This window comes from Drosophila pseudoobscura, chromosome 4, assembly GCF_009870125.1.
Source record: "Drosophila pseudoobscura strain MV-25-SWS-2005 chromosome 4, UCI_Dpse_MV25, whole genome shotgun sequence".
Lineage (NCBI taxonomy): Eukaryota > Metazoa > Arthropoda > Insecta > Diptera > Drosophilidae > Drosophila > Drosophila pseudoobscura.
In genome coordinates this window covers 1779499-1803904 of record NC_046681.1, presented here as the reverse complement: position 1 = coordinate 1803904, position 24406 = coordinate 1779499, and the positions used below count along the sequence as shown (strand labels likewise).

General features: G+C 50.2%; 1 protein-coding gene across 4 annotated transcripts in view; it reads right to left on the bottom strand.

The window, feature by feature from the left end:
* Nucleotides 1–18469: 18469 nt before the first annotated feature.
* The window catches only part of Npc1a (Niemann-Pick type C-1a), a 205208-nt gene continuing 199271 nt past the window's right edge, over nt 18470–24406 (bottom strand). For all 4 annotated transcript variants that reach the window (XM_033380368.1, XM_033380367.1, XM_033380373.1 and 1 more), the window contains one exon: nt 18470–18702. In XM_033380368.1, coding sequence (XP_033236259.1) covers nt 18620–18702 — 83 coding nt within the window. In that variant the 3' untranslated portion in view covers nt 18470–18619. The remainder of the gene's footprint in view (nt 18703–24406) is intronic.

Sequence of the window (24406 nt, the reverse complement as noted above, 5' to 3'; positions counted from 1 at the left end):
AGCACCGCGTGCCGGGGGAAAATGGCCGCGGACGGCGCCTAAAACTTTGGCACGCGCCGGCGACAAAGCGGCACCCGCGACAGAGTAGCCAAGCAGCAGCAGCGGCAGAGCGACGAAGCAGCAGCGACAGAGCAACGAGGCAGCGGCAGAGCAGAGAAGCAGCAGCGACAGAGCAACGAGGCAGCGGCAGAGCAGAGAAGCAGCAGCGACAGAGCAGCGAGGCAGCGGCAGAGCGGAAGATCAGCAGCGACAGAGCAGCGAGGCAGTGACAGAGCAGCGAGACAGTGACAGAGCAGCCAGGCAGTGACGGAGCAGCGAGACAGTGACCGAGCAGAACAAGTAGCGACGCAGCGGTAGAACAACGGAGCAGCGAGGGACAGCCGGCGAACGGAGAGGAGCAGCTACATGGCAGCGGAACCCTCGGCGACAAAGCCATGGCCGCGGCCAATATAAGGCGGAGCAGGAACACCAGTCAGGCAGTTGTTACCGGGCAGTCAAGCAGTCGTTACCGGGCAGTCACACGGTTACCACCGAGCAGTCAGACAGGATCACCGATCTAGGACCGTGCCGCGTGTCCTTCGACAGGATCACCCAACCCAGTGCTGTGTATCCTAGTACAGGATCACCGATCTAGTGCCGTGCCGCGTGTCCTTCGACAGGATCACACAACCCAGTGCTGTGTATCCTAGTACAGGAGTACCGATCTAGTACCGTGCCGCGTGTCCTTCGAACAGGGTCCCTCACCCCAGTGCCGTGTATCCTAGTATAGGATCACCGATCCAGTACTGTGCCGCGTGTCCTTCGAGCAAGACTCCCCACCCAGTGCCGTGTATCCTAGTACAGGAGCCCCAGACCGTGCCGATAAGGACTCGCACCGGTGCCACGATTAGTTTACCAGGATCAGGATGAACATCCGCTGGATAGCGTCCCGCAGGAAGGACGAGCTGCAGAGCCTAGCTAAGGAGTTTGGACTAGGAGAAACTGGGACTGTAGAGGACCTACGGAACCGGATCACCGCATTCATCGCACGCCCAGGGCACCCCGAAGCCGTGCAAGCAAGGCTGGACGAATTGGCCACGCACTTTGGGAACATCCCGAGCCCCAGGGACCACCGGAGTCCAGCCACGTCACCCGGGCCAGAGAGCCGGACGAAGATGGAAGACAGCAAGGAGGGACCAAAGCTGCGATTAATCGTACCCGAACTGCCCAGCACGAGCCAAGGATCCACCCACGGATACCGCGAGTCAGCAACCGAGACGCCGGCCGCTCAGGACGAGCAACCACGACGCAATGCCCAAGGACCACTCCAAGGAATCAGACCAGAGGCGGCCAGCAGGAACCACGAGCCAGGACCCATTACCACCGGACCAGTGGCCACGCCTAGCCACCAGACAACCAAGGACGGAGAACAGCCACGTCTTCCTCAGGGAAATTGGGTCTCACGCCCCGGAGGGGGTGAGATTTCATACTCGTTACTAGCGGACAAACTCCGGAAATGGGGAGTTACTTTCGACGGCCACGCGGACCCACTAGCGTTCATCGAAAGGCTCGAGGAGCGAGTAGAATCATACGGCGGGAGCCCAGAGCAGTTGCCGCGAGCCATCTCCGGTCTCCTTACAGGGAAGGCCGAAGGATGGTTCCGAACTTTTCAGATGCAGGGACAGAGTTGGACAGACTTTCGGAAAGAATTCCTAGAATTCTTCCTGCCCCCCAGATACTTCCAGCGGCTGGAAGACACCATACGGAGTCGGGAACAGAAGCCCAAGGAACCCTTCCGGGATTACCTTATCGAGTTGCGTCTGATGATGCAGCGAGCACAGTATACTCGGGAACAGGAACTCGAGCGGATCTACGAAAATCTCCGTCCGGAGTATCAAATGTACACGCGCAGACAGGATTTCCGATCACTCACAGAATTGACCCAGCTCGTCTCGGCCTACGAAACCGCGCGGGACCGAGACGCACTCCGTAGCATCGGGACCACGCAGAACCATCGAGCCGCCTATATCGGCAATGGAACCAACCCGCCACGAGGCAACCCACGCGAGACACCCGGGAAAACCGAGATCGCCAACCGAGGAATCGGCCAGGAGCAAGAGCAGGCGATCGATGTACATCGAGCCTGCCGGAACTGCGGGGAAAACGGCCATTTCAGTAGGGCGTGCACAAACCGACAGAAGCTGTTCTGTTGGGAATGTGGCCACCGAGGGGTCCGGACCATCAACTGCTGCCGGAAACCCGCGTCGGGAAACGGGTCGGGTCTCCGCCCAACTGGGACATGGACGGAGGCACGCACCCAGGAACAGGAGAAACCCACCCACTAAGCATGACCGGAGGAAGGATCGCTGCCCTGGTGGACATCAATGGGAGAGCATTTGCGGCCACCCTCGACACAGGAGCCACACGATCCTTCATCAGTGAGGGGCTGGCGAAGGAGATAGGGACGACCGAGAACAGGCGAGAGGTGAGGACCAGGATCCGCCTGGCAGATGGAACCAGGAAGGAGATCAACCAAGCGATAGCAGTCACAGTGCGCCTGGATCAGCAAGAAACACAGGTATCTCTTCTTATACTCCCCACGGTATTAGACGACCTCATCTTGGGACTCGACTTCCTCTGTGGCATCCGCGCGAGGATCCACTGCGGACGGGCATATCTACAGCTGAAGTTGCAGCAGAAACCCGCCGGGACGATACCATCATGCACCGCCCAGCCACGCCCACGGTCTGTCACGTTTGCGGACTCCATTGCCATCCGAGACCAGCCGCAGACCAACACCCCACAGCCAACCACGAACCATCCACCCGCAGCGACAACAAGGCCCTACCAGACGAGATCAAGCAACAACCCCAGGACTACGCCACCACAACAGGACACGAAGAAAGCTACGACGGGACGAACTGCGACCCCGATGGAACCAACCATGGCCAGTTCCCCAGCACGAACCCCGATATCAACAGGACACAGCAGGAAACAAAGGACTTTGGCAGAGACAGCTGCGGCTCCACTGGATCAATCCAGGGCAACGAAGAGAGCGGCCATACACACACGAGAGAGACACACACGACGGCCACGCACGGAAGAGAGAACGCAACGAAGAGAACGGCTATACACACCCGAAAGAGAGAGACGCAGACGACGGCCACGCAGCGAAGAGAGAACGCAACGAAGAGAACGGCTATACACAGAGGAAAGAGAGCGAAGCAACAGAGAAGCCGCCGATCGGCCTTACGCCCACGCAGCCGAGGAAAGGGCCGACGGCGAAGCAGAGAATACACCGACGCAGCCGATCACCCACGCCGCCGAGGCCGACAGCCGAAGCTGCGCAGCCACGAAGCAGCAGAGAAGCTGGAAAAAGAAAAGCAGAGGCCTGGCACGGTCCAGCGCGGGCGAGACTCGAGAGTGATCTCCAAGGGCTGAACAAGACCGGTTGTGCGACGGGAAAAATAAGCCGCGACCGCGGTGTGTAAAAAGAAAAGAAGTGTAAGCACGCAGTGTACGAAATAAGCCGACGTGACGAGGACCCGCCGCAGGACACCAGGACCCCAAAGGAGGGAAACAAGGGTGAGCCACCTCACGTATGTGAGCTCTGGGGGGGAACAGATCGGTGCAGTAGGCAGGCATAGACAGTTTTTACATATCCATGCACACATGTGGTTTAATATAAGTTTTTTTCTTTGCGCTTATTTCCCCGCTGCAGGCGCGGGATTGTAAGTAGGGAAATGATCCGAAAATAATAAAGACACCAACTTCCACCCACCTGTCTCAGAACATTCGCCCGTAGGAGTCACTCACTCCCCCTCCCCCTCTCTTCCCTTTTCCCGGGAGGCCCAGCGAAGTGGATGTGAGTCGTGGATCACGCGGCATTCACCGAGCTGGGTTTTTCCTCTCCTGTACGTTTTCCCCCTGGGGACCCGGCGATGCTGGATGTGAGTCGTGGATTCACGCGGCATTCGCAAAGCTGGGTTCCCTCTCCTACACCCTCGCCCTGGGGACCTGGCGACGCAGATGTGAGTCGTGGATCATGCGGCATCTGCTAAGCTGGACTCCCCTCTCCCATACCCATCCGATCCCTGATCCAAACCTCTTCTCCCGCCATACATGACCCGTAACGCACGTCTCCGCAGCCCCCACGCACGGCTTCAACCACGCCCCGTGGCCGGGCCAGGCCCGACCGTCCCACGATCCACCCCACGGGCGCGCTTTCGCCCCGAGCGGCTCTCCCCTTAGGTCCTCACACAACAAATTTTGCTGTGGGGAAGGACCGGGCCCTGGACAGACTGAGAAGCTGTACCTCGGCCTGAGAACTTCCTTACAGATGGCGCCCGAGCAGGGACATCACGAGGGGAGAGTCGGTGAGCATAGGGACAAGTGAAAAGTGAAAAGGGAACCAAGCAGCAGCCCACCATAAAAAGGCAAGACCCACAAAAGCAAAGACAGCAAACGATGCTTAGGACCCACGGATCAGGAAAAGCCGCCGGAGAAAGGTCAAATCAGTGATTAGCAACCCCAAAATCAGAGTCCCGGCGAGTAGCCAGCACCAATCTTTGATCCCTCGACTTATGTACAGCTGAGGCTGGTTTCTCTAATACCCCCCTAGCAAGGGCCGCCGGCACGTGTCCCAGACGCGCCGGCAAAAACCACGCGGAAAACCACGCAGCCAGCCACCTACGAGGCAGAAAGAGACGGGGAGAGACGCGAAAACCACGCGGCCAGCCATCTACGCGACGGAAAGAGACGGGGAGAGACGCCGAAGACCCAGCACCGCGTGCCGGGGGAAAATGGCCGCGGACGGCGCCTAAAACTTTGGCACGCGCCGGCGACAAAGCGGCACCCGCGACAGAGTAGCCAAGCAGCAGCAGCGGCAGAGCGACGAAGCAGCAGCGACAGAGCAACGAGGCAGCGGCAGAGCAGAGAAGCAGCAGCGACAGAGCAACGAGGCAGCGGCAGAGCAGAGAAGCAGCAGCGACAGAGCAGCGAGGCAGCGGCAGAGCGGAAGATCAGCAGCGACAGAGCAGCGAGGCAGTGACAGAGCAGCGAGACAGTGACAGAGCAGCCAGGCAGTGACGGAGCAGCGAGACAGTGACCGAGCAGAACAAGTAGCGACGCAGCGGTAGAACAACGGAGCAGCGAGGGACAGCCGGCGAACGGAGAGGAGCAGCTACATGGCAGCGGAACCCTCGGCGACAAAGCCATGGCCGCGGCCAATATAAGGCGGAGCAGGAACACCAGTCAGGCAGTTGTTACCGGGCAGTCAAGCAGTCGTTACCGGGCAGTCACACGGTTACCACCGAGCAGTCAGACAGAACTTTTCCCCGTACCGCGCCACGGATCCTTCGACAGGATCATCCAACCCAGTGCTGTGTATCCTAGTACAGGATCACCGATCTAGGACCGTGCCGCGTGTCCTTCGACAGGATCACCCAACCCAGTGCTGTGTATCCTAGTACAGGATCACCGATCTAGTGCCGTGCCGCGTGTCCTTCGACAGGATCACACAACCCAGTGCTGTGTATCCTAGTACAGGAGTACCGATCTAGTACCGTGCCGCGTGTCCTTCGAACAGGGTCCCTCACCCCAGTGCCGTGTATCCTAGTATAGGATCACCGATCCAGTACTGTGCCGCGTGTCCTTCGAGCAAGACTCCCCACCCAGTGCCGTGTATCCTAGTACAGGAGCCCCAGACCGTGCCGATAAGGACTCGCACCGGTGCCACGATTAGTTTACCAGGATCAGGATGAACATCCGCTGGATAGCGTCCCGCAGGAAGGACGAGCTGCAGAGCCTAGCTAAGGAGTTTGGACTAGGAGAAACTGGGACTGTAGAGGACCTACGGAACCGGATCACCGCATTCATCGCACGCCCAGGGCACCCCGAAGCCGTGCAAGCAAGGCTGGACGAATTGGCCACGCACTTTGGGAACATCCCGAGCCCCAGGGACCACCGGAGTCCAGCCACGTCACCCGGGCCAGAGAGCCGGACGAAGATGGAAGACAGCAAGGAGGGACCAAAGCTGCGATTAATCGTACCCGAACTGCCCAGCACGAGCCAAGGATCCACCCACGGATACCGCGAGTCAGCAACCGAGACGCCGGCCGCTCAGGACGAGCAACCACGACGCAATGCCCAAGGACCACTCCAAGGAATCAGACCAGAGGCGGCCAGCAGGAACCACGAGCCAGGACCCATTACCACCGGACCAGTGGCCACGCCTAGCCACCAGACAACCAAGGACGGAGAACAGCCACGTCTTCCTCAGGGAAATTGGGTCTCACGCCCCGGAGGGGGTGAGATTTCATACTCGTTACTAGCGGACAAACTCCGGAAATGGGGAGTTACTTTCGACGGCCACGCGGACCCACTAGCGTTCATCGAAAGGCTCGAGGAGCGAGTAGAATCATACGGCGGGAGCCCAGAGCAGTTGCCGCGAGCCATCTCCGGTCTCCTTACAGGGAAGGCCGAAGGATGGTTCCGAACTTTTCAGATGCAGGGACAGAGTTGGACAGACTTTCGGAAAGAATTCCTAGAATTCTTCCTGCCCCCCAGATACTTCCAGCGGCTGGAAGACACCATACGGAGTCGGGAACAGAAGCCCAAGGAACCCTTCCGGGATTACCTTATCGAGTTGCGTCTGATGATGCAGCGAGCACAGTATACTCGGGAACAGGAACTCGAGCGGATCTACGAAAATCTCCGTCCGGAGTATCAAATGTACACGCGCAGACAGGATTTCCGATCACTCACAGAATTGACCCAGCTCGTCTCGGCCTACGAAACCGCGCGGGACCGAGACGCACTCCGTAGCATCGGGACCACGCAGAACCATCGAGCCGCCTATATCGGCAATGGAACCAACCCGCCACGAGGCAACCCACGCGAGACACCCGGGAAAACCGAGATCGCCAACCGAGGAATCGGCCAGGAGCAAGAGCAGGCGATCGATGTACATCGAGCCTGCCGGAACAAACTGCACAAACCGACAGAAGCTGTTCTGTTGGGAATGTGGCCACCGAGGGGTCCGGACCATCAACTGCTGCCGGAAACCCGCGTCGGGAAACGGGTCGGGTCTCCGCCCAACTGGGACATGGACGGAGGCACGCACCCAGGAACAGGAGAAACCCACCCACTAAGCATGACCGGAGGAAGGATCGCTGCCCTGGTGGACATCAATGGGAGAGCATTTGCGGCCACCCTCGACACAGGAGCCACACGATCCTTCATCAGTGAGGGGCTGGCGAAGGAGATAGGGACGACCGAGAACAGGCGAGAGGTGAGGACCAGGATCCGCCTGGCAGATGGAACCAGGAAGGAGATCAACCAAGCGATAGCAGTCACAGTGCGCCTGGATCAGCAAGAAACACAGGTATCTCTTCTTATACTCCCCACGGTATTAGACGACCTCATCTTGGGACTCGACTTCCTCTGTGGCATCCGCGCGAGGATCCACTGCGGACGGGCATATCTACAGCTGAAGTTGCAGCAGAAACCCGCCGGGACGATACCATCATGCACCGCCCAGCCACGCCCACGGTCTGTCACGTTTGCGGACTCCATTGCCATCCGAGACCAGCCGCAGACCAACACCCCACAGCCAACCACGAACCATCCACCCGCAGCGACAACAAGGCCCTACCAGACGAGATCAAGCAACAACCCCAGGACTACGCCACCACAACAGGACACGAAGAAAGCTACGACGGGACGAACTGCGACCCCGATGGAACCAACCATGGCCAGTTCCCCAGCACGAACCCCGATATCAACAGGACACAGCAGGAAACAAAGGACTTTGGCAGAGACAGCTGCGGCTCCACTGGATCAATCCAGGGCCAGCTCGTCGAACCAGGAGTCATCAACAGGACACAGCAGGAACCAAAGGACTTTGGCAGAGACAGCTGCGGCTCCGCTGGATCAATCCAGGGCCGGTTCGTCGAACCAGGAGTCATCAACAGGACACAGCAGGAAACAAAGGACTTTGGCAGAGACAGCTCCGGCTCCACTGGATCAATCCAGGGCCAGCTCGTCGAACCAGGAGTCATCAACAGGACACAGCAGGAAACAAAGGACTGTGGCAGAGACAGCTGCGGCTCCGCTGGATCAATCCAGGGCCAGCTCGTCGAACCAGGAGTCATCAACAGGACACAGCAGGAAACAAAGGACTTTGGCAGAGACAGCTGCGGCTCCACTGGATCAATCCAGGGCCAGCTCGTCGAACCAGGAGTCACCAACAGGACCCAGCAGGAAACCAAGGACTTTGGCAGAGACAGCTCCGGCTCCACTGGATCAATCCAGGGCCAGCTCGTCGAACCAGGAGTCACCAACAGGACACAGCAGGAAACAGAGGACTTTGGCAGAGACAGCTCCGGCTCCACTGGATCAATCCAGGGCCAGCTCGTCGAACCAGGAGTCACCAACAGGACACAGCAGAAAGCAGAAAACTCCAGCAAAGATAGCTGCGGCCCCGCGGGACCACTCCAGGGCCAGCTCATCAAACCGGGAGTCACCACGTAGTAACCCAGCACGACAGACCTCACGCAAGCCACGAACCCCGATACCACAGGACGAGATCACAGAAACCCCGACGACGGACTACCAACTGGAGCCATTAGCCGACACCGAGATAGCTCGGGAACGCAACCCGTTTCGCCCAGCCGACTCGGATGACTACAAGACCGCGGTCTTGGCCGCCATTACCGCTCTGGAACTGGAGGACCTATCGCCGTGGCAGCAAGACCCAGACCCCGAACCACCCCCCACGCCGTGGGCAGGCAAGTTTCTGGAGGCAGAACTGGCAAAATTCGACGGACTAGTTGGAGTCTCCCACATCGCCGAACACACGATAACAATGCGAGACGACAGGCCCGTGAAGCAGCGCTATTTCCCGAAGAACCCGGCCATGCAGAAGATCATAAACGCGCAGGTGGACGAGCTGCTACGGGACGGAAGGATCGAGCCATCCCACAGTCCCCACAGCGCCCCAATCGTCTTGGTAGGAAAGAAGACCGGAGAAATGCGAATGTGCGTGGATTATCGCCAGCTAAATGCCCGCTCGGTGCCGGACGCATATCCGCTGCCACGGATTAACCACATTCTCGAGAGACTTCGTCACGCTCGCTACATCTCCACGCTGGACCTCAAAAACGGATACTGGCAGATCCCGGTGGCCGAGGGCAGCAGAGAGGCAACAGCATTTACCGTCCCCGGCAGAGGACTCTTCCAGTGGAAGGTCATGCCTTTCGGCCTGCACTCAGCCCCAGCGACGTTCCAGCGGGCTTTGGACAGCGTCATCGGACCCACCATGGAGCCGTACGCGTTCGCGTACCTCGACGATATCATCGTCATCGGAGCCACGCTAGAAGAACATATCGACCACCTTCGCGAGGTTTTCAGGAGGCTGCGAGAGGCGAACCTCCGACTGAACAGAAACAAGTGTAGTTTCTTCAGGAAGAGTTTAGTCTACCTCGGCCATGTCATCAGTGAACAAGGCATCCACACGGACCCAGACAAGGTCAGCGCAGTCCAGAAACTAGCACCGCCCACCACACTGAAAGAACTGCGACGCTGCATCGGGATGGCATCCTGGTACCGACGCTTCGTCCCCAACTTCGCCACGGTGGTCCAACCCATGACCAACCTGCTCAAAAAGGATCAAAAGTGGGAGTGGACAGACGAACAACAGCAGGCATTCGAGACTCTCAAGGAAAGACTTACGCAAGCACCAGTCCTGGCATGCCCCGACTTCGCCGAGCGATTCGTACTCCAAACGGACGCCAGGTCGTATGGCCTCGGAGCAGTCTTGACACAACAGATCGACGGAGCAGAAAGAGTCATCGCCTACGCAAGCCGTCGACTACTCAAGGCAGAGGAAAACTACTCGGCCACCGAGAAGGAGTGCCTTGCTGTAGTCTGGGCAATCCGGAAGCTCCGATGCTTTCTGGAAGGATACCACTTCGATGTAATCACGGATCACCTCGCCTTGAAGTGGTTGAACTCCATCGATAATCCCACGGGACGCATCGCCCGCTGGGCCTTGGAGCTCCAGCAATATCGGTTTGACATCCACTACCGCCGAGGAAGCCAGAACGTCGTGGCTGACGCCCTCTCACGACAACCAGTAGAAACCCTGCAGCGAGTGGACGAAGACCGGGACCCTTGCCCCTGCCCCTGGCTGCAGAGGCTCCGCAAACGGATCCAGGAACAGCCGGAAGGACGTCCGGAGTTCATCATCGAGAGCGGCCAAATATACAAACGAGCCAGCAACAGAACCAGCGAAGAAGACCCTATCAAATGGAAACTATGTGTCCACAAGGACCACCGCCGACGCGTGCTAGAAGAGTGCCACGACCATCCGACAGCAGGACACCTCGGAATCAGGAAGACAGCGACACGAATAGCCCAGAGGTACTACTGGCCCGGACTGCACCGAGATATCGCCCGATATATCCAGCAGTGCACCAAGTGCCAGCAGTACAAGGTGAGTCAAACCAAACCAGGAGGGAAGATGCACACCCGCCAAGCCCAGGAACCACTGGACATCGTCTGTGCCGACTTCCTTGGACCATTGCCCCGATCCAAACACGGCAATACGATGTTGCTGGTGTTCTTCGACGCCTTCAGCAAGTGGGTGGAGTTGGTCCCACTCCGCAAGGCCACCACCGCACTACTGGAGACCGCTTTCCGGGAACGGATCCTAAGCCGCTTCGGAACACCACGGAAATTCGTATGCGACAACGGGACCCAATTCACGAGTCGCTCTTTCCGAAAGTTCTGCAAACTAGCAGGCATGGAACTGGAGTATACGGCGCCCTATACGCCACAACAAAACCCCACGGAACGAGCCAATAGGACGATCAAAACCATGATCGCCCAGTACATCGATGGAGACCAGCGGACATGGGACGAGCTGCTACCCGAACTTAGCCTAGCCATCAACAGCAGCACATCGGACACCACAGGCTTCAGCCCAGCATTCATCGTACTCGGCCGGGAACCTCGGTTGCCTGGAGCCTTGTACGAAGAGACGACCCCAGGACTAGGCGAAGTGACAGAGACCCCAACCGACAAGGCCAAGCGACTCAAGGAAATCTTCGCCATCGTACAAGAAAATACCCAGCAGGCATCACAGACGCAGAGCAGGACCTACAACCTACGTCGACGCGAATGGAGACCCACGATCGGGACGCTCGTGATGCTACGCCAACATCGCCTGTCCAAAGCGGCGGACAACTTCGCTGCCAAACTGGCTCCCAAATATGAGGGGCCTTACAAAGTGGTTAAATTTATTTCTCCCACCATAGCCCGACTCCAGAAGCATCCGGGAAGACAACGACGAACGGCCGGACTAGCCGACCTCAAGGCCTACCACGACAACACACTCACCAGCGAAGACAACGAAGACAACGATGACGACGACCCCAGCACCAGGAAAACCGCGAGTTCATGAGGGCCACTTATGGTGGTGCGCTGCCATAATGTCCTCGCCCCGCAAGGGGCAACCGCGTACACGCGCAGTAAGATAGCTTAACTCCCCTTAAGGGATTAGAGTAAGAAATAGCCAGAACTAGAGAATGCACCGATCAGGGAAACCCAGGGCACAGGGCACATCAGTGGCACAGGTCAGGTTCTAACCAAACAAGGTTTCTTCCCCCCACCAGAGCCGACATGGACAACCCAAGGACGAGCGACGCACAGCCTCTAGAGGCAGAGGATGACACGGAGGGGCATCCTAGGGGTGCGTCGCCGCCCAGCTCAAGGGAACCACGGTCCACGACCAGCCAACCACCAACAAGACACCACGCCCCGGACCCGCAAGCAGAACCAGGCAACCCAACGCAGCATGGCCCATCGACAGGAGCCATACCACGCCCACCCAGGCCACCTAGGCCATCCCGACGTCGGGCCCGCCGACCGACAACCACGACCTGGGCATGGCTCAACGACGTCGTCCGTCCGAGCACGTCGCGAGACAATCCGTCGGGAATCATCACAGTGGAGGCGATGCGGTCATCGGATTCAGACGGGGAGGTCCGAGCAGGCCGGGCCCAACAGGAACCACCAAGACGCCCACGACGCCGCAAGCATCCAGGCCAAGGAACAGGCACCGCCGTCACCCCACGCGCGACTCGAAGACGCGTCGAGCCAGGGCACGTCAGCCCGGACCCCAACTCCGAGGAACAGAGCAGCTCCCCAGTCGCGCACAAACTGCGGCTGCGGTCCCCACCAGCACCGCCCTATTACCTATACCGTATGGAAAACCCGCAGACCCCACGGCCGAACTACGACAGTAGCTCCGACGAAGGGTTCACCAGCCCGACGATGGAGGCCGACAAGCACTGGGAGTCGGCCTGCCAGACAAGCACCGATGAGGAGTTCCTGCACGACCGACGTTTCGGGAAAGCGGGTGGCCGCCCATGGGTCAAACACTCCGTCTGGGAACTAAACCGCCAACTGGAGGCCGAGCGGGCCGCGACGTGCCCATACTCAGATGTGAGCGAGGACGAAGATGGGCCGGCCAACTGCCCGAAGGACACTCCAGCCAACATCGCGGTGGACGTGGCCCCTTGGACCACCTGGAAGGACGCCAATAAGACCCTGCAGCTGCTGCTCGCCCATCCACGGCCCATCACTCCACCCAGGCCCGAGAGGGAGATCATCCCGGCGGCAGACGACGACACCGCAAGCGGCGAAGAGGTACCGCTCCTAGGAGAGGACGATACCACTCCGCTACGGATCCGCGACGACAGCCTGGGCGATGCGCTGCCCCGACGGCTCCGGAACCTCGGCCTTCAGGACGAAAACGAGCCACCCAGCCGCGTAACCGGCAACGAGCTGTCTCAACTACTCCAGGAACTCGGCCTACAGGACGGCCCCGTGTCCCCGATACCCAGGGATGACGGAGACGCGGAGGTGGCCTGGATCTTGGGAGGGCAGGCGAACCCAAACGGCCCGATCCCGGACACCAGCTGGGACGACGGGTGGCACGCCAGGCTACAGGAGTGGGACGCGCAGGAGGAGGCGACAGCCCCGGAAAGGAGGGTGAATCCCGACTGGCAACCACTGGACCACGCACCAATAAAGTGGCTATCACCAACTCCAACCGACCCCAACGCCCCGAACCCGAAATCGACGAGCTGCACGACCCGAGAGGCCGAAGCAGGAAACCCGAGCCACCCAAAGGAGGACAGCGACCTGTCCTTGGGGTTGGCAGAAGCAGAAGCGGGCGGACTGCTCACCGCATTCGACGAGATGCCCGAGTTGAACGCGCTGCAGGAGGAGCAGGAGTGGCCCATCGCCCCAGTCGCCTGGCGGGTCAGCACGCCTGACCGTCGCATCCCGCAGAGCTTGCTGGAAGGCGCCAGCGCGCAGGTAAACGCGGCGCGTCACGGGCGCGGCCGGATCCGCAGCCTGGAATACCACGACGGCCAACGCTTCCGCGTATCCATCAGTGGAACCTTGGTGCGCATTTCACCGCGACCCACCCCGAAGTAGGAAGGGAGTGTGAAGGCACAAGCCTCCACAATAGAGACCACGACACCATCCCTTGAAGGGACCGCCCCGACGGGTGTTACCTAGTTTCATTATTATCTACTATTATCTTTATCTCATTATCCCATTATATTACTATTACTATTATTATTACAAGACAAAAATGAATCCTCAGTTCCTTAATTAAAATAAGAAATAGGCTAAGAAAACCAAAACAGGGGGGGTTTTTCTATTAGTAAGAGTACACGCAACGAAGAGAGCGGCCATACACACACGAGAGAGACACACACGACGGCCACGCACGGAAGAGAGAACGCAACGAAGAGAACGGCTATACACACCCGAAAGAGAGAGACGCAGACGACGGCCACGCAGCGAAGAGAGAACGCAACGAAGAGAACGGCTATACACAGAGGAAAGAGAGCGAAGCAACAGAGAAGCCGCCGATCGGCCTTACGCCCACGCAGCCGAGGAAAGGGCCGACGGCGAAGCAGAGAATACACCGACGCAGCCGATCACCCACGCCGCCGAGGCCGACAGCCGAAGCTGCGCAGCCACGAAGCAGCAGAGAAGCTGGAAAAAGAAAAGCAGAGGCCTGGCACGGTCCAGCGCGGGCGAGACTCGAGAGTGATCTCCAAGGGCTGAACAAGACCGGTTGTGCGACGGGAAAAATAAGCCGCGACCGCGGTGTGTAAAAAGAAAAGAAGTGTAAGCACGCAGTGTACGAAATAAGCCGACGTGACGAGGACCCGCCGCAGGACACCAGGACCCCAAAGGAGGGAAACAAGGGTGAGCCACCTCACGTATGTGAGCTCTGGGGGGGAACAGATCGGTGCAGTAGGCAGGCATAGACAGTTTTTACATATCCATGCACACATGTGGTTTAATATAAGTTTTTTTCTTTGCGCTTATTTCCCCGCTGCAGGCGCGGGATTGTAAGTAGGGAAATGATCCGAAAATAATAAAGACACCAACTTCCACCCACCTGTCTCAGAACATTCGCCCGTAGGAGTCACTCACTCCCCCTCCCCCTCTCTTCCCTTTTCCCGGGAGGCCCAGCGAAGTGGATGTGAGTCGTGGATCACGCGGCATTCACCGAGCTGGGTTTTTCCTCTCCTGTACGTTTTCCCCCTGGGGACCCGGCGATGCTGGATGTGAGTCGTGGATTCACGCGGCATTCGCAAAGCTGGGTTCCCTCTCCTACACCCTCGCCCTGGGGACCTGGCGACGCAGATGTGAGTCGTGGATCATGCGGCATCTGCTAAGCTGGACTCCCCTCTCCCATACCCATCCGATCCCTGATCCAAACCTCTTCTCCCGCCATACATGACCCGTAACGCACGTCTCCGCAGCCCCCACGCACGGCTTCAACCACGCCCCGTGGCCGGGCCAGGCCCGACCGTCCCACGATCCACCCCACGGGCGCGCTTTCGCCCCGAGCGGCTCTCCCCTTAGGTCCTCACACAACAAATTTTGCTGTGGGGAAGGACCGGGCCCTGGACAGACTGAGAAGCTGTACCTCGGCCTGAGAACTTCCTTACAATCTGACAATATTATCTTCATTTCAACAGGGCTGTTTTCTGGTTTTACGGGCTTATAATTTTCTACCAATCCTGCTATTATTGACCTCACCTCACGGTTCAAATGCGACAGGTCTATTCCTCGTGAAAACTCTTCAATAATATTGCTCGACAGTATCTGATGGAACGTCTTTTCCAATTCATCAATTGCGCTCCCTGAATCCGGAGGCCTGCTCACTTGAGTATCACTATATTTAATGAACTCTAGATTGCGGCTTCCTTTAGTGAAACTACTGCTAACATACTCCTTTTCCGGTGGAACTTCAACCTCCCCTTGACGGATGTCATTTATTGAATGAAAGAAAACTCCTTTCTTCCCTATGCTTGCACTGACAAAATCAAGAACATCACTTCCAATTACACCTTCGTACAGGGTATCATCGTCACGGACTACATGGAAACACATTTCCAAAGGAACGTCATCCAACTTAGTAACAACATTAAATGAACCCAACGTATATATTTTCTTGCCTCCTATTCCGATCAATTCTTTTATATCGTTTTTCAACGCAACTGGGAAAATCTTTCTGTAGACTTTCTCGCTCATGGTACAAATATCGCTGCCAGAATCAAACAATGCAGTGATATCTTCATTACCGATTTCAACATTCTTAAAAGCCCGATTAAAACTGGTCTGAGAAAATTGCTGGACATTTGAAATTTTCTTCTCTGTTGCCATTCGTGAACCTTTTGCCTCGCATTGATTTGCCTTGTGACCTAGTTGATTGCAATTAAAACATGACGGCACTTTCCTTGCAATACTTTGCAGTATAATTACTACCTCCACATTTGAAACAACGCCTTTCATCCTTGATTTTTACCGAACTATTCTCAAACTTTGGGTTTGCCTTTAACGTACTTCCTTGATTTGCACTGATCTTTTCATAAATCTTAATTTGCTCACGAAAATCTTTAAAATTGTTTGCTTGGTACAGACAGCTTTTGTTTTGCTTGGAGTCTGGAATGCCCTCAATAATATATTCAATAATACTTTCTTCATCTAGCTGGGATTTACTTGCCAAGGTACACATGCTATAAAAATATTCAATTAAAGTCTCTTTATGGGTCTTCTTTCTATTTTCTAATAGCTTATGAACTTGCTTTGCCGTTAACTTCTCACTAAATTCACTTTTTAGTGCTTCCTTCAGAGAATTCCAATCATTAATGCCTGATTGACTACTCAAAAATAATTTCGCTGCACCTTTCACTAATGTCCTGCCATATATAAACTTTTGCAAATCATTCCAATTCACTGTTGAGGCATTAAGTTCAAAATCACGTAGCCAGTCATCAACATCCGGAGAACCATTGCCCGTAAATGCTGAAAGGGATTCTTCGATGTCTCTTAATGTGAACGCCATGTTTACTGAACTACCAACTGCTGCTTCTCCTACCGAATTTAAAATTGGCGCGTCTTCTGTCTGTTCGTCCCCAGTTATATTGATCGTTTCTTCGTATACAGATTCTTCGTTTTCGTCTTGATCTAGTCTAAAATACGAATATAGTCTCTCCCGTAAAACTGATTTAACACCTGAATGCTGCAGATGTAGCTCTTTCAATTTTTCCCTCAACTCTGCTACGATTAGGTCTAAGATTTCTTCGCGTTGCATATTACAATTAGCTAAAATATAGTTTACGTTAAATCCGCTTCCTAAAATTTGCAACACCTTAAATCTATTCTGTATATTCAATACTTGCGTATACAGACATCAGGTGTGAGAATCGTCTTTTCCAATACACGCAGATAAACGATGCGTTCTTCTTCTCTGTCTTCTTCACGTCGTTGTCGTTCGCAGGGTATACAAGCCGCACGTGGCCGTGCGAAGTACCACTGTTGTTGTTTCGTCGTTTCTGCTTTCCTCTTTTCTGCACGTTCGCAATCTGAACGTCTCTTCAGTCCTCTTTGCTCCGTACTTTCGTCGTTGGCTTTTCACTCTTTCCCGTTTGCCTTGCTCTTCTGACGAAAACGAATAGTGTCGTTTTGCGTCCTCTTTCCTCGTCGTTTTCGGGTCTGCGTCGTTTTGTAGCCTCGTCGTTTTGTAGCTCTGTAGCTCTTCGCCGTTAGCTACCTCTGCTCTCTGAACTTTGACGAAAACGAATAGTGTCGTTTTGCGTCCTCTTTCCTCTTTATTTTCGTTTCTCACAGCCGCTTCTCGGCATCTGCTTTCGTCTGATCTTCGTTGCTTCGTTCGTCGTAATTTCAAAATGTTGCGCAAAACTTGATGGTATTGGCAACTTGTACACGAATACACATTCACTTGTGGTTCTATCCCGGACGAGCCCCCAAATTGTAGGGATCCTTGGTGGGCTCCCTACAAGTGAGTAAGAATCCGCTCCAGAAACTCCATCAAATATACGCCACACGTCGTTGTATTATATTTATTTTAATAAATGGTTACAAATAGGTTTCTTAGCATAGTTCTTTTCGCACGTCTGCTCGCTTCTGCAGTCGAACTCTTACTTCCTATCGATATATCTTCCTCTACTCTTGACTATCCCTAGCGATAGATCGATACTCATTAAAGGGCTGCCAACCCTACATACGTTTTATAGTGAGATCTAACAAGAGTGCGGATACAAAATTTGGTTGCTCTAGCTTTAATAGTTTCTGAGATTTGTGGATGCCCAGATTTTCGTCCTTTGCGGTGGCGGAAGGGGGTATGGCGAAATTTTGACACGAGACGGTCAAGTTCCGATATCACAGGAGTGTGGATACCAATTTTGGTTGCTCTAGCTCTTATAGGTTCTGAGATCCTTGAACTCACATTTTGCAATTGGCAAAACCGACCATGAAACCTGTGTGTTAGAGAGAGACAGAGCTAGAATGAATTTGTTTTCTTGATTCTGGTTATAATAATTTTTAAAATTATAATATTATAATATTATATTATATTGAAATTATAATATTTTTGAACTGTTTTGAAATTGTAGATGCCACAGATTTTCGACCTTTCTGGGGGCGGAAGTGAGCGGCGCTAATAGGGACGGACAGAGAGACGGGGCTCAATGGACTCGGCTATTGATGCTGATCAAGAATATATATACTTTATGGAGTCGGAAACTTCGGGACTTTACACACATCCACTTTCCCCACAAATCTAATATACCCCTATACTCTTTTTGAGTATCTGGTATAAATATAGGTATTAGATTGAATTCGAATCACTAGTTCTATTCGTTCCTCTTCGCTAAGACGATGTGAGTTCGTTTCGTGTGTGAGGGCACGCAGTGAACCAGTCGGTCTACTCTTACATACATAGTGACCGTTGGTATCCAATTCTAGAAAAACACAAAAGTGTCACGTTTAAAACAAAGTACACTGGTCTGTGATTTTTCCATTTCCGTGGTACTGTTTTTTTTTTCTATTGCAAAAGTCGATTTTTTGTTTCATTGAATTCCTCATATATTTTAGTTTGTAAATATATTTGTTGTTAACTTACATATGGAATAATTATATATAACCTATAAGTGTATGTATACATATTCGACAATTTTACACCTTAACCAATTAACTTTAAAAATAATCCACTGTTTATTGCAAGTATGGTATAAAATTATAAAATTCCAGAAAGTACTGTATCGTGTTCAGTTGGATGTTCACATTGACGTCTGAGCCTGGCTTGATTCAACGGAGCACCTACAAAAATGTGTATTTTGTATTTAATAATTAAATTTAATATAACAATTTAAATTAAATAGAAAAATATCAAAAATATATCAATAGCACAGTAGGACAAAATTAACAATATTTGGTTATAGGCCCGTTTAAATACCACCGCGTTTTGAGGGTTTTCTGAACTTTCATAATTTTCCCTCGCCATCTATTTCAGCGACATCCGAAATAAAGACGATTGAAAAATATAGATTGTTTATTTATAAGCAAATTTTATATGATTTTTAATTTGTGTCCATACAGCGGGTATATATATAAAGCCAAAGTTAAAGATTTGTACCATTTTTAAAGTTCCTTAAATTTGATCATTTTTAAACAAATTTTGTTTGTGTTGTTCTTTTAAAACTTTATTTTCTTAGTGACTTTAACTGTAAACTAAACTCTTAAACTTAAAATTTTCCAATAAATGAGAGAACTCGGGAAAAGTAAAAAAAAATGTATTTCTTGTGCTTTATTTTTCTTGTATTGTATATTAATTGGGCGTCGTTTGTAAAAATCTATGTGTAGTTTTTACATATTCTTGCATGTGTAAGTGACCAGCTGTGAATTGTAAGTGAATTGCTTGGGCAGTGTGAATTTGATATTCAAGTGAGGGGGTCACGCACCAGAAACGTTTTGCCTGACAAAAGAGGCAGAAGACGGTGCAGAAAATTACTCAATTTAAACATCATATATTTCAATATTGACTAATTCAGGTGATCTCTTTTCTCTAAACCATTTTAGTGTCAGACACCAAGTAACCCTAATATTACTCAAATTAATCATCAGATATTCCAATATTAAATCGGTTGACTAATTCAATTGTTTTCTTTTCTCCAATCCGTTTTAGTTCAGACTTGCCTTTAGATCAAATAAACTTAACTCGTCTGCTAAGGTTTCATTCATGCTAGTGACCGCAGAACCTTCGTTCAGAAAGGCAGAACAAAACCATAGAGCTCTGCTCATGCGCCTTTTATATAGAAGCCGGTGAATACATTAGGTACAACCAATTGAAGCAAAGTTTGCTTTCCCTCACATGCTATCATTCATTTTTAAGCTCTAACTGGGCGACTGTACTGTACCCGGACTCATGCTGTAGGCGGCAGTGTTAGGAATTCTTCTGAGGAAGCCCAAGTTCTATGTGGTCCGACTATAAGACTGTGTTAGCTAGGATCAAATCAGTTCACAGAAAATTCAATCAAATGTAAGACACATAGTCGATGAGAAAATTGAAGCCAAAAGGCTGGAGGATTGGCATTGGGTGTCTATCAATGATAATCCTGGAAACTTTGGCACCAAACTCAGAGCTGGAACATGAGAATCCTCATTCAAGAGGACTAAAGCCATCTAAGAGGTGGATCTAGCAGCTGCAGATGGAGGAGTTACACAAGGTGTTTATTTATCAGCCAATGTGGTGTTCTGGTGTTCTCTCTGGCTTCATTTACGAGAAGTTGTCTACGATCATAGACAATAGTGGAATGATTCCCATGATGGGCGTATTAATATTGCATATGCAGTTGGAGAAGAAAATAGGCGTTCAAAATAAATGCCCTAGTAGAATTACGTCACAAAACTGCTTGTGCAACATTACCAAGAAATATAGACAAATCAAAAGCAAAATAAGATAATAGCAGAAATGCGAGGTCAGTATTACATACCGCACTGCCGACAGGAGAGTCGCCGCGTAACTTTGAATTTGAGGTCTTGAAAAATACGAAGTGCTTGACATACTCTGTAAGTACGCCCATTATCGTATGTGGGAATCGACTTAATGGGTCGGTTGTAAGAGGCAGAAGTACCGAGAAACGCTTGATATGCTTATTTACATGCTTTGCAATAAGGGCAATTAACTTACAGATTGACAGTGTCCCGATACATGTATTCCGAACAGATAATGGTAATAATATCGTGCAAGCTGATGGGGTCCTATAATAAGGAACTGAAGGTCTAGATCCGAAAAGATCGAATGGCTGCTTAACTGCCCGTGCAGAAGGGTGTTGGAAACGATTGGTGCAAAACGTAAAAAGGGCCATCGGTCCCCATTGTTTAGAGAAAGATAAGCTCTAGAGGAAGACATACTGTATAGCCTAATGTGCAACGATGAAAGGATAGTAAATTCCAGACCGCCAGACTTGGCTTTGGATCTACAGACCTACAAACGATCCCAAAACCCCTAACGAAAGGACTGGCATATTGCTTAGCCGATGTCACTCAGTTTGGAGCAAGAAGCTCAATGAGTATCTACCGGACTTACGCAGACGGATGAAGTGGCATCAACCAGTGGCACCACTGGTACTTTTTTTCTTCCAGATCTTGGTAAATCTTGTGCACAGTTACAAACTTGATCTTCAATTTGAGGTATTGTTGAAACTAATAAGCGAATAGTGAAAAACAACATGTAAGCAACGCAGAATTTCTCAAGCTTTCTAACGGTGCATCGCTTAGCATGATCAAAAGCTCGCACTGCAAGAAAATTATAAAAGTGTGCAGTTTCTTTTTTTAATATTCCTTATGACGAAATCGAAATCCAATTTAAAAGATTGTTTTGAAATCTTAATAAAGATAGTATATGAAATAGCTTCTGCTATGGTAGAGAGAATCTGAAGCCTTACTAAAATCCATCAAAATTAAGTCCATTTGCAAGCAGCTTTGAAAGTCTCGGTTGATTGAAGACGGAAACTTGAGAAGGTTAGTCCATATTAATTAATAAATGTCCACCACGAGCAGAATAAATCCTAAAAGCGGAGGTAAGGAGGGAACGCGTTTGACGTACGTTTTGATTTAATTTTTGGGATCGTTACGGAAATTATTATTACATCGGGAAAGATATTAATAACAGGGACCGTAATCATTATAAGTTATATAATAAAAATTACTTGGTAATGATCATATTTCAATTTTTTACGATTTTCTTCACAGATAATCATTATTTTTGAGTAATTTGATAGAACTTAGGATTAATCATTATTCTTGATCAAACAAATAAAACTCAAAAATAATGATTGCCAATGATTTTTATTTTTTTCGCTTAAAATAAAACTCAACAGGAATTTACAGCTTCTGTGTTAGAATTTTCGCCAATATTATTGCATATCCTAGGCAAAGGACCACAAAGCTACATCCTGCGCTAAAATTTTCTTTTTGAAAATACATTAAAATTTTTTTGTTATTTTTGGTTTTGTTGTCGGAAACACGTTTAATTAATAAGTATTATTTAATTTTACAAAAAGTAATTTTGACAATGATTCGTCCGCGAGGTTGCATCTCTGATCACTGAGCATCATTTTGAGTGCCGAATGCATCCATGCAATATGGACTGTATTTCAGTACAGAGGTTTTGGGATGTGTGCGATGTTTTCAGCTCTATCAGGCCTAAAGTTTGTACACATATTGCACAGTGATCGATGAACTGGACATTAACCCCAAGAATTCCGCGATTGCATCGTGTGGCCGTGTCCATTTTAAGGCAGAGGATTCTGTTTTTGAATGTTTTGACCATGTCGCATTTAATTTGGCTGTACTTTTCCTCGACTAAGCTCATAATATTTCTGGAAGTTACAGTGGGCATATCCAAGCCGCTAAATATGTGAGCTGTTAACGCCTTAAAGCCTTTTGAGTCAAGTACAGCAAACGGAAGTTTTGCGGCAGTCACCAGGTCAATACAGGCATTCTTGACATTATCTTGCCCCATTACCCCCGAAAACTTCTTTTTCTTTTCGGGCACTTCGGTTTTTTTGTTTTCGGCCAAGGTTTCATATTCGCCTTTGTGCACCTTTTCTAAGTGCCGCTTTAGATTGCACACAAAATTTCCACTCAAAGTCAATTTGCAAATTTTACACTCAGAAACATTACTTTCCGCGTGGAATGTAAAAAAATTATGCGGAATACAATTACGTTTGCGACCCATCTTGAAACGCGACTAAGAATAATCACCAAAAACTAAGTATCAATGCATCAACACTCGCGGCTTAAGATAAGCAATTCTAAAAATAGATAAATAAATTGCATGAGCGTAGTCAAGCGCAAGTAAGTCTTCGTAAGTCTTCTTCCCCCCTCAGGTACGACTATGAGCAACTAGCTTTCCTTATCTTTTATTTGTTATTGATAAATAAATGTAGTAGTAACGTAGTTTAAATAAATACAAATATATATTTACATAAATAACACAAATAAATGCTGAGATTTATTTTGAGCGAAATATAATATATAAAATTTAATATAATATATTAATTTATTATTTTTTAAATTTATTTTCAAAAAGAAAATTTTAGCGCAGGGTGTAGCTTTGTGGTTCTTTGACAAGGATATGCAATAATATTGGCGAACATTCTAATACAGAAGCCGTAAATTCCTGTTGAGTTTTATTTTAAGCGAAAAAAAAAAAATCATTGATAATCATTATTTTTGAGTTTTATTTTTTTTGATCAAGAATAATGATTAACCCTAAGTTTTATCAAATTACTCAAAAATAATGATTATCTGCGAAGAAAATCGCAAAAAATCAAAAGTTTACAAATCATGGCGGCAATGCAGAGATTGTACAAAAATAAAGATTTTGGTGTAAATAGTGTTTTTCTAGGTCCATTAAAAATAAGATATTTTTTTATTAAAAAAAAAAGAAAATAATGATTATTTACGGTCCCTGATTAATAATGACTATGAACCGTGAGGAATGGAGAACGAACAGAAGAATATTGAGCGAAGACAGATAGAGAGCCAGTTTTTAAATACTTTTTATAGAGCCAAGTTTTTTGTATTTTGAAGGTAGAAAAAATACTTTGACAGATAGGAAATTTTAGACCATACAGGTACAGTGAATTCAGGAACATATGTTTAAAGGTCTGACATTCGGAAAAAACTGAACAACTGACCAATCAACTGGCGAGAGATGTAAATGTGCATCATGTGCAATGTGATTGGTAAAATTTGATTTTCAAAAACACTTTATTCGACTTGATGCACTTAAATTGGTATTGATAATATAATTATGATCTTCTCAGCGCAACGTAGAGAAGATACAAAAGCATTAATGGCAGAGAGGTAGTTTAAATAGACCTCATTCCATGGATGTTACTAAAAGGGAACGAACTGGACGAAAAATCTGTTTTTACTGCAATCAGAAAATGAAGGACAGTCCATTCTATATGTAAAGCGTTAAAATCAAAAGAGACACTATCAGCATGTATTTGGGTCAATTTACCATAAGACTGCGCATGTTCTGATATTGAATATAGAAAAGAAAATTTAGTTATTCTGGCTTAAATAGAGCTGCTAGCTATTGCATAAGCCGGTCGTATTTTTCTCGCTCCTTCTCTGACATTTTGTTTTGGTATATCATCTAATCTCTTTAATATTGATTATCAATTGTGTTGATCAAATACAAAATTGACTCATGAACATCTGTTAGCCTATTTTTGGAAAAATGTAAAATGAACGAATTTGTCTAACAGCAGCTATTAAACAGCAGAACTGAAGGCCCTAGTTGCTAGTGCTCAAATAGTTTTTTAAGTTAATATTTTATATTAGCTTTAAATTTAATAAATAAATAAATAAATACAATATTGCTATTGCTTAATTATTTCAAGCAATTTTTTATTGCTTTTATCCAATCTGTTTTTGATTATAGTTTCTTCGGTGTGCACTGTTCTCATGCATCAGCTTTTGCACCGCCTACACTCTCTCTTGAAAG